We start from the raw sequence: 11,734 nt of genomic DNA, 5'->3' as shown, positions 1-11,734 counted from the left end.
AGTCTATTTTTTTCTTCTTTTACACAATTAAGATTAGGATCAGTTCTTCTCTTCTTCCTCCTTGCAGGGACTTAGTAAAGAGGGTACTGAATTTGACCAATAAATTTAGCAAAAGTAGCTCACAATGTAGCTAGGTGATGGAATTCCACCAGAAGTTAAGCTGGTAAATCCGACTGGTTCAAATTTTGTACCAGATGGAGATAAAAAGAAATCTCCTTGTGCAAACCAGACAGAGACCACGGACTACAAGCGATCCTCCAACTGGGAAAAAAGTCTCACTACATGACAGTGACAGCAGTTGGCTACTCCCTGCAAGACTGACGTCACTGACCAGCACACATGATAACTGGCACCCTCACTGGTTATACAATCAAGACGAACTCCTCACTGACGACACTAGTCACAACTCCACCTCAGAGAAGACCAAACTCTTCAACCCACGTTTCAACGAGTATGACACATCCATCGTATTTCTGCTGCAGTTCACAAATATGGGTTTGAAACTCTTAACCCCGGATGGATGTAGCAGTAGAAATACTGGATGTACACCTCCATGCAATCAGAGACTGAGAAGACAATTCTCCTTTATATAGAGAGAACTCTACTAACTGTAGTCAGTCTATTAGTTAGCTACAACATGTGTATACTCTTGACTCCGGTGGTGTACTTTATTACCACCGTAATAATAGAAGTTTATCTTCAGTGATTTATAGAGCCGGTGAGTCTGAGAGATATAGGTAAGCCTACTTCGCGCGCAGAAATAAGTAGCCCTAACTCTGTATAGTTTAAGGCTGTAAAAGGAGCCCACATCGGGTCTGTCTAATCATCTAGGTTTTTAAAGAGGAGGTATTACAAGATTTTAATTTGTTTACCTAAATTGCACAACCCAATTTAGTGAAAATAGAATTGTTTTCTTGAGTTCTGTGAATTTTCCGTTCTCGGCTTTGTGCGAAATAATCTTTGCTCCATTATATCTAGCGGATATCATCCGGTGCGAATCTAGAGTCTTAATGTTTGCAGTGTTGTCTGGTTAGCACATGTAAGCCTTGACAGTCAGTTTTTTTTCTGTTTTTTTTCTGAAAGATATAGAAATTAACGGCAATACGTGAATACTATGAAAATCATTATGTGAACAGCCTTGGCGGTCGCGCGCTCATATCAATAGTCACATTGTAGGACGGGGTAGGGGCCCCGGACGTTTCTTTACAGGAGTTGCGGATACCTCAAAACTTTGCCGTGACGGGCTCTCGAATCGCACCCGTCAGAATTTTCTGCAATTTTGTCCGCCGGTGGGAAATGGCCAGACAGGAAAAATTACTTTTTCGACCCGAAACGATTGAAATACTCCTTTCATGGTTTTTTTGGGCATTTTTTCCGGGAAAAAGCGCTAAAATGAGTTGATCTTGGAATAAGTGGATTTTCTCAAAATTACCAAAGAAGTTAATTTTGTGTGTTGGTCCAATGAAATTGTCCTGGAATCTAGTTTATATTAGACAAAACCGTTGACAGATAGCTATTCCCAATTTAAAGAAAACCCACTTTAAAGTTCGCCGAAATTGCTTATTTTTTGTAAGCGGAGAACCTTGGCGCAGTGCGGGATATGCGTTCGCCTCCCACGCTGCTGGTTGTCAGATCGATTCTGAGCAGGAAAGAAAACGGCCATTGACTGAAGAGTTTTTTCTAGTCAAAAACGTGTTTTCTTACGTGCGCGTTTCAATTCTGCTGCATGCGTGATTTCTCAAAAATATGAAAGTTTCCGTTTGTCGTCGTTCAAAGAAAAGCAGTTTGGAAGTTAGGCCAAATGGACGTTGAGATTGCTCACTTGGCGTGCTTATGATTTCTTTGATTGCAGAACATTCATTTCAAAATAGAACAATTGATTAATGCGTGCGTTTTGGCCCGGCAGCGCAAATAAAGAGAAGTTGAAGAGAAATTTGAAAAGCGTGTACGCAAACTGCGGAAGCGTAGTGATTACTAGACGCTACGCACTGAGGATGGAAAACGTAGACTTCACAGTGAATTGAGGCATTGTTCTAGCTTTGACATGATTGAAATCAGAGGTAACATGGTTCAGAGGTTGAAGATGCGACTTCTACGATGGAGGCGTGGGTTCGAATCCTGTCAGAGAAAATCTTTTTTTGGTTCTCACATTTGACACATTTCAGGAGCTTAACCTCGATTCTACCGGCGTCTAAACATGTGCTATTTGCCCTTTTTTAATTAATTTCTGGACGTTATTCCAAACAGGAACTGTCTAAGGGGCTTGTTCCCCGCCAGACAGTTCCCTACGTAGTCAATCGACGATGAACTATCTATACAGCTTCTTCCTACACCGAGCCAGAACGGCTCAATGTCTATGTCTCAAACGTCGTTTTTAAATAGCTCTGCTACTTCCTGCGTGCTGGAGTTCAAGGCCTCTGCAAGATTACTGCTATTGTGAGTGTTTTTTTCTGTATGGTGATTGGAGGGGAGATAATGAACCAAAAAGAGACATCAACAGCGCAAAACCCAGGGTTCGAGTGACAGGGGGAACTCCTGATTGAGGGGAACGCCTGATTTGCTAGATCCTACATATGCCGCCTTTGCGTTGAGTTAAGCGTGGTTGTTTGACTTAGCTGTCATTTTGCAGTAAAATTTCGTTTTTTAGAAACAGTCTTGCATAATAAAGTTGAAAATTTAAGCTCGATATAAAAAGTTCACAGAGCAGAGGGTTGTCAACTTATTCATTCGATTCAACGCATTCAGCACCCAGAATTGAAGCTGCAGTCTAATTGAAATAATAAAAACAATTTTTGGAATACTACAGTATGGTGGTAAAAAAGGTGACCAGCTCGCAAGTTTCACACACAGACACACAAGCACACACTTAAGCACACAAAAACACACAAAAACACCACATACACACAAGCACACATAAATACACACACACACACACATACACACACAGACATACACACACAAGCACACACAAACACACACACGCACACACACATACACACACACGCACACTCAAACACACACACACACATACACACATACACAAACAAGCAAACACACACACAAGCACACATAAACACACAAACACATACACACACATAAACACACACAAGCACGCACAAACACACACACACACAACACACACGCACGCGCGCGCGCAGAGAGAGAGAGAATCCTAGGCGCTGAAAATATGTAGGCTCGATCCATTAGAAACGCAAATTTTATAGATAATCTACGCTTGAAAACGCTAAAATCCGGAAAGTACTTTAACGAATGCTGTGGTATTTAACGAATACTCTCCGCCATTAGAACACAAAGCCTATTTTTTTACATAGTTTGGCGGTAAAATCTTCGAACTAATGACTTTAAATTCAACTCTTTTCCTGGACTGAACTGCAAGTCAAGATCAGTACTGGGCAAATCAAATTGCAAGTCTACAAGCACATAACAGTACTGTGCACGTCTAAAAACAAGTCTGCAAGTCTGACAAGTCTTTGCCAAGACTTGGATTACACTTGCAAGTTTATTCCTAATAAGTCAAAACCAACTTTTCAAAAAATTTCGAGCGAAAATTTCGAAACTCGGAAAATTTTGCAACGCGCCACGATCTCCAGGTTAATGTTCAGCCACTTTCCCGGGCTCCTGAAAAGCGATGTCAGACTGGTTTTAAATGGTGCCAGACACTACTACAGGACCTCCGGGAGTTCCAAATGGGCCATTTCAGGTAGATAGTGGCCGTTTTCAGCGGTTTTCAGCCGAACTTTAGCCGAAAAACGACAAATCTTGATGAACACTCCTATCATGTCAACCATTCCTATCCGAGGGAAGATTTTGAAGAGAGGGGCACCCAGGCTTTGGTCCAGACCCAAATTGAGCTATGATCAGACCCAATCGAATGAATATATTATAGCAAAACTAAGAGACTTGTTCATATTTAAAATCTTTTTCTGATCAGACTACTTTGAGCGCACTTGAGTCTAATCATAGTCTGATTAAGGTCTGGGCAATGGTCTGAAATTGAGTCTGGACCATGGTCTGAAGATGGTCTGATCATATTCTGTTTATAGTCTGGACAATGGTCTGAATTTGGGTCTGATCGAAAGCGCACTATAGTCTGGACAGTGGTCTGGGTTCGGTCTGATCAGAGGAAATTTTAATCTGGAAAGTCTGATCAGAGATCATTTTGGTCTTGAAGGTCTGATCAGTGGTAACTTCGGTCTGGAAAGTCTGATCAGAGGTCATTTCAGTCTGCATAGTCTGATCATAGCTCAATTTGGGTCTGGACCTAAACCTGGCAATACAGTTAGGGTTCACTTGCTGACCCGAGGTCCAGTTATTGGGCATCAATCCGCAATTTTGATGTTTTTTGAACCAATTTTTGACGTTTTTCCGGCCACATATGACCTCTTTGGATCTTTTTTTGACGTTTCTTTCGGCCATTTTTGACGTTTTTTAGACGTGCCAAGTCTGGACCAAGACTTGCATTCAGACTTGCACGTCTTGACTAAGACTTGCATTTAGACTTGCACGTCTTGGCCAACCAATACTTGCATACTGACAAGTGTAAAAAATGACAAGATCATAGCTCTGAATCAGTAATGATATAAGACTTGCAATTTGACGTGCCCAGTACCGATATTGAGTTGCCGTTCAGTCCGGGTTATGTCAAAAATGATAAGTAAATTTTCCAAGCTGTCAATGCTATTTACGGCTTATGTTTCAAAACTCTTTGACCCGGGAACTACGCAGAAAAGAAGGAAACCTGATTGTAAAAGACAAGTTTAAAATCGCGAAAAATATAATTATCTTTGAATATAAACTAACTTTAACCGGTTATCAATCGTTTTATAAAAAAAATTGATGGATGAACAGATATAAAAGTATAAAATTCAATTCGAAAAAGAAAAATGAGCCTGATTCAATATATGAGAAAAAGCAGATTCCAGTTTCCTGAGATCTCAGCTCTAATTACCACACCCCCTTAACGGTGCTTAAAAAAGTGCGCTCTATCAAAGAACCGCTAACTGTCGTTGACGTCTTTTTTGGAAAAGTGGTTTCAAGATTGTCAAAAATCTTTACTAGTTTTGCTCACTGCCACTGTTGTCAGCACTCGCTCGCAACTCTATTCTGAAAACATGGTTGTGAAAAACGGCGCGATTTTTTAAAACAATCACTCAACCTTATTGGTTGTAAATAGCCATTTCGACATCATTGCTAAACAAAAACTATAAAAAAAATGTAATCCAAATGTTTTTGAATCGATCATTTCGGTCAAGTTGATCAATTTATGCTTTCTTTTTACGGGACAGGTTTTTCTCTTAGTGTAGCATTTCTGTTTGTCGCTTTTTGTTTATAGTCTGTTGCTTATAAAAGTTCAACTTGTTCACTCATTAAATCAACTTTTGAAGCCTCAACAAGAACACTCCATGACCGCAAAAGTGCTTTTAAGCACATCAAGTATCAAAAGTATATCTCATTATAATCAACAAGCTATTTTATTGTTGTATGGTCAAGTGTATTTATTTATTTATTTATTTATTTATTGAGTCAGATATACACAGAATTATAGTTTACAAACGTACATTTGTCCCCAAAAAATTCTCCGCAAAAACTATGGACGAGCATTTGCACGTGCACACAATTGTGGAAAACACACATGGTCTGAACGCCAAAGAGGTTAATATGTTGCTGCAAAAATTAGAAAAAAAAGCTAATTTTTTAAAAATCTTCTATGATTCCATGCTTCCAGGCAATCTTACTTTGTTTATTTTTTGTGACTGTTGCTCTTATGCATTACTTTGTGCTGCTTTGGCATCGCATGTCACTTCAAGACAGATGTGTCTAAAATTTTTAAATGACGTATTGATTTTTTGACGTATTGATTTAGTTTTTCCCATAGGATAGCATTTCTTGATCCCGGGTCGAGGAAAGATCAGAAAAATAAGCAAGGTAAGCGGTGAAAAGTCGTTTTTTTACCGCAAATTTCGTACATTATTTTGCAGTGAAATGCGGTGAAATTATGCAATTTGACCGCTATCGTGTAAGCGGTGAACTTACAAAAAGTCACCGCATTTCACCACCCTTACAAGGGTTCAAACCTCTCAACTCCTGCATGTCATGCACTTCTTCTTCCACTGCGCCATCTCTCGCTAACTTTTTGAAGTAGTATTTCTCACTAACTAGTATTTTTGTTTTGAATATAAGACAAATTAACTCTACTTTCAGTAAAACATGCGCGGTGAATTTTTGTAAGATTTCCGATTTTTAGCTATGAAATTACATATTTCAGCGGTGAAATGTGGTGATTTTTTGTAAGTCCACCGCTTACTCTAGTGGTGAAATTACATAAATTCACTGCTTAGAGAAAGTGTCAACAAGATGTAAGATTAAGGGGTAATTTTAAATCTAATAATCTAACATGGGCTTAAATCTAATAATTCCTCCCTTGCTCCCCATTAAATTCACCTCATTCACTATTGATCTCACACAATTTTAACACTTTTTCTAAGCGGGTAATTTATGTAAGTTCACCACTAAGTTAAGCGATGAATTTACTTAATTTCATCGTAATCATCGCTTACCTCACATAATTTGGACACTTTTTTCAGAGCGCTGAATTTATGTAAATTCACCGCTAAAATCAGCGGTGAAATTATGCAATTTCACCGCTACCAGGCGATAAAGTCTTTTTTCACCGCATTCACCGCCTGATTTATGTAATTTCACCGCATTCACCCCTTATCTTACATAATTTTGCGTTGAATGATGGTGAATTCTCGAGCCGGGATCCATTCAAAAAGCACATATCCGTATATAGCTCTGCTGAAAGTGTTGATTATTCTCATAATAGCCTCTCAAACATTGCATCAATTTTTCTAATTTTTACCAGTATTTCCCTATGCAACTTTGCTCACAACTAACGAACCGATTAATTTGGCAACTACCCTATAAAGCTTTGATTCATTATTTTTCGATTCTCATTATTCCTAATCCACCTCTCCTCAAAATAAAATTATTAGTTCATGTTTTATAACTTTTGCCCCCCTTTTTATTCAATATTTCACAATTCACGGTTGTCACCAATTAGTTTAGCGTAAAACAATGTTGTTCACTGTTTTCATACTGACATCTTTAAAATTCGGTTCACTATTTCTATAGTCTAATAATTCGCCATCAATTACGCTCACCACTAACGTTGTGATTAATTGTCAAATTATTCTATTGATTTTTTTAAAGGTTTTTATATTGCAGTAATCTGCATTGACTTCCACTGAGAAGATATAGCTAGATTCAATTTTCAAAAATTTCACTCTATTTAGTTTTTCTCATGTTGTTATATTTGAACCTTTAGTTTGTCTAAAATATGAGTAGGATACTAAAATGCACGTATTGTCACGGGGGAACGTCCCCCCCGTGACAAGTAGTGTGGTACATTTTTGAGGTGAAAAATTTTGTCTCTCAATTTTGCCGGAGGGACAAAAACTTGTAAAATTTTTTGGGGACAAATTTGTTGGGGACAAACGCGGACGACGTAGTGGCCAGAAAAGCTCTTGTAGCTAACTCCTATGAAAACTATTTTATTGGAAATGAAATTTTAACTTGTGATAAACACTTACTTAGTGGTGTCACATTGCGAATTTCCTTTAGAAGGTCTACAATTGGTTTTGTTGTGATTTCCGAGTCCAACAAACATTACAAGATAATATAATTGAGGCTAATCTGTACGTTAGAAAAATGACAGTAGCGGATCATGTTTTGATGGCGATTAAGAAAACTCTACTAAAAACACCTGCAGTGTATTGGTATACAGAAGTATTGCCACGAACTTTTTTAGCTACAACTGGAATAAGAAGTTGGAGCCATGGAATATTTTTTCGAAAAAACCAGTACGACGTATGGTTATTGCAGTGGCAACAAATCGAGACCACCTCGGAGCTAATCCCACTAACACTTTTCACTACCAGAAATTTAATTTGAGACAAATTGTTGTTTATAGAAATGGTCAACCTATTGTTGTAACTCCGATCTCAAAAAATTTTAGCCACCGCATTTACTTCAATACTCTGGAAGCCTTATATTTTCTTGACAAAGGTGGGCACGGTACAGAACTAACAAATTGCTCAATTTCAGTTCAATTCACATTCGACGGAGCATTGGCAGCCAACGTAGAAATTCTACTTTTGGGTGAAAGAAGCTCAACATTTTATGTTAATTCGGAACGAAAGGTGACAAAAAGTTCAATTATCACCTACCCTACAGATGAATAATGATGAAATACGCTATTTGTTGGGAAAATGTATTCATTTGAAATATTATTTTTATGGAGTTTTTACAGCGGACAATTTAAATTAAAAGCTAACAAGAGAAGGATTTATCATAGTCAATGCTTCACCGTCGCAACATGCAGGAAGTCATTGGATGTTTCTTTTGTTTCACGGAAACAAAAATTATTTGGCAGATCCGCATAGAATCCCGATACAAAACTACCAATTTTTGTATTGCCGACTGGTAAAGTTTTACAATGAAGTAACTCAAATACTCAAACTCAAGCCAATTCAAAATCAAAACTGAAAACTCGGTGGATTTTTTGCATTTATATTGCGCATGTGATGTTTGGTTATGAATATCCTTTGATGTTGAATATGAACGATAATGATTTGCTACGCTTTGCTAATCATATGTTCTAACATTTTTTAATTAACTTTCTTTGCACAATTATTTCTTCAAAGACAACAGAACAAGTCAATTGTTAAGTAAAAGATTTCGATTCCATTTATAAATTTATCAAAATCAAACTATTATCAACTTGCCAACAACCATAGCCACAAATTAATATATCAAGTATTTTGGAAAGCTCACCGTACATACCACCATTATAAATACTATATAATCTTTCAATCGTACAAGTAGGCAAAAATTCAATTTGCGTTTGAGCATCCTGTGTCATTATCATGTTGATATTTGGTAATTTTTTGTTGGAATTTGAAACAGTTAGATTGCGCAGGTCGTTGTAACTGACTGCCTCTTGAAGTTTTTCCATTACTTCGCCATAATGCACTATGTGACAAGACCCCCGAATTAGCAGTTAAAAATAAGTGAAGAGACATGATATTGTTTATAGTTTAGAAGAAGTATCCTTGAAAGACTGTGGCAATTGATCAACAGCAGCAATGACATGGTAATGAAATTAATGTATTTTGCAATGATCTTCATTTTTGTGCTGGCTGTATGCGAAGATTTTTGTAAGATTAGAATCAAATTGAGGCTCACTATTGCAATTAAAAAAAGATTTTCGAATTGTCGAAAGTGTTCAGGTGTACGTTCCAACATTGCTTCAACCATTTTCTTTTGCTATTTAAATCTCTTTATCACTCTCTGAGGCTTTTCTAATTTTTTGAATCTGTAGCTACAACTTTGAAGGTTCATTTCTAAACTGGGACCAGGCTGTAACTTCCTTGCGCCAGAGCTGCTCTGCTCGTTCGCAAACTTTGAGAGAGTTTTTCTTCTGATAGCATCAATTTTTTCTCCCACTTGCTCCAATTCCTGCATAGAGAGAGTGAGTTTTTGGTTGAAACGAAATTCGTTGTCTCCGTTTTTTTTGAAAAGTTTCAGCGATTTATAAGTTCCAGTATTATCATATGTTTTCACACAGGCAACTACATATCGTTTTTCAGAACGCGCTATAGCGCGATAAAAATCAAAGTAATCTTGAGACGACGACATACTACTTTCTTTTTAAACACAAACTCAAACTTGTGATGACTCATTGTCTTTGATATTAAAACAACACTTGTTCAAACATGTGCAAGACGGTAACAAAACTTAAACTTGACTGACCAATCGTAGAAACTTAGACGACCACACTGACAGGCAACACTGACAGGCAACGACCACACTGACAGGCAACTACATATCGTTTTTCAGAACGCGCTATAGCGTGATAAAAATCAAAGTAATCTTGAGACGACGACATACTACTTTCTTTTTAAACACAAACTCAAACTTGTAATGACTCATTGTCTTTGATATTTAAACAACACTTGTTCAAACATGTGCAAGACGGTAATAAAACTTAAACTTGACTGACCAATCGTAGAAGCTGAAACGACCACACTGAATTGCTTATAGTAACAAAAGAGACCACACCTTGTCTTCTTGTCTTTGAAAAAAAAAGAACACGTGTTCAAACATGTCCTAGACGGTAATAAAGCATAAACTCGACTGGCCAATCAGAGAAGCTGAGAAGACCACCCTGAAATGCTTATGGAGTTGAAAGACACATATCGGCACATGTAGTAAACAAAATAATTCCTAAAACTTGGTCAACCAATCACAAACGCTGAGATCGAAAAAAAATCAAAAAAAAAATCAAAAACATATTTTGTCATATTCCCCAGGCCAATATTAATCTTCAGTCAGCTTTCAAACAATCAGAGGTCGACAAAACAAGTCCAGATTGGATAAAAACAGATTATCATTGTAGAAATACAGCTATAGTTATTGTTAGTGCTATGAAACTATTAGGGAAACAAAAACAGAACAGGAAAACTGTTTAGTAAAGTAAAGAAAAAAAGAAATTCCCTTACAAAAAAAGAAGTTGGTTTTTTTAAGTATATAAGAGAAATAGTCTGGTCATTCTATCATTTTGCCTAAGTTACGCAGAAAGATTCAGTCGTACATCAGTTTTCCTGTTAAATTTTTGTCATTTTTATAATTTTCCCCAAGTTCTTACACTGTATTATGTGATCACATTTGCATTATCCCTCAAACACCTTGTGTTACACAATTTAGTGGTCTGCACTTTTTGTCATTTACAATGCAAAACAATTTTCGCATAATGGAATTGCTTTTCGTTGAAGTATTTTGCATTAAATTGTCCAAAAACATCAATTTTTACTCTATAAATACACAATTTTTGTCGATTTTTAACTCTCCCGTCATTTAAACCTGGTATATGAATTGCTTTACCGCACACTCTCAAACACTTTTTCAGTACTTTTTTGTAACATTTCATATAGTTTTGAGCATTTTTTTGTCCATTTCATACGTATATTTCATCCTTATTCTCTGCAAAGTTGCCTTCTTTTCACCTCTGCCGCTTCAAATTGCATACCAGACACAATAATTCTCAATTTGGAGCCCTGGCACTTAAGTTTTATTGGTTTTCTATTCTGCTCACACTCCCTAATCTGGGATCACATATTGTCAATAAAACTATCAAATTAAAACCAGATGTTGGAAAAAACCACCAAAATTTGACTCCATTTCGTTTTACTGTCGATATGTTAGATAAAACTTATCAAGAGGTTGAAATAAAGAAAAGGTAAGTCAGTTATATGTCTTTGAAAACCCAAGAGTAGTCCTTTTGACAAAAAAAGTGTTTTTAAAGACTAAAAAAGATTTTAAAGTTGAAAAAAGGTTTTTTCAACTTTAAAATCAACTTAATAGAACCCAATAAAATGCAAAATTTTTACAAGTTTTTCAATAATTCCAGAAAACTGTGAAATTTTAACAAGTTTTTATTCGCCGCAAAAGATAGCTGGAAATATCGTAAGTTTTTGCGCACCAAGCAAATTTGGCAGAAATTTCACAAGTTTTTCTCACCGCACAAAATTGACAAAAATTTTGCAAGTTTTGTCCCCAACGATTTTGCGAAAATTTTAGAAGTTTTTGTCCCTACGACAAAATTGAGAGTCAAAATTTTTCAACCTCAAAAATGTACCGCACGATTCGTCAC

The 11,734-nt window shown here is 36.9% G+C and overlaps 1 protein-coding gene across 2 annotated transcripts in view; it reads left to right on the top strand.

Moving 5' to 3' along the window:
* The first annotated feature begins 5,417 nt into the window (after positions 1-5,417).
* Positions 5,418-11,734, top strand: part of LOC142338228 (troponin C-like) — a 67,544-nt gene continuing 61,227 nt past the window's right edge. For both annotated transcript variants that reach the window (XM_075387889.1, XM_075387888.1), the window contains exon 1: positions 5,418-5,673. In XM_075387889.1, the coding sequence (XP_075244004.1) occupies positions 5,503-5,673 (171 nt within the window). In that variant the 5' untranslated portion in view covers positions 5,418-5,502. The remainder of the gene's footprint in view (positions 5,674-11,734) is intronic.

The sequence above is a fragment of the Convolutriloba macropyga genome, chromosome 4 (genome assembly GCF_964194025.1).
Source record: "Convolutriloba macropyga chromosome 4, txConMacr16.3, whole genome shotgun sequence".
In the NCBI taxonomy this organism is placed as follows: Eukaryota; Metazoa; Xenacoelomorpha; order Acoela; family Convolutidae; genus Convolutriloba; species Convolutriloba macropyga.
The sequence above is the reverse complement of the archived record's forward strand: the minus strand, read 5'-3'. Positions and strand labels throughout refer to the sequence as shown.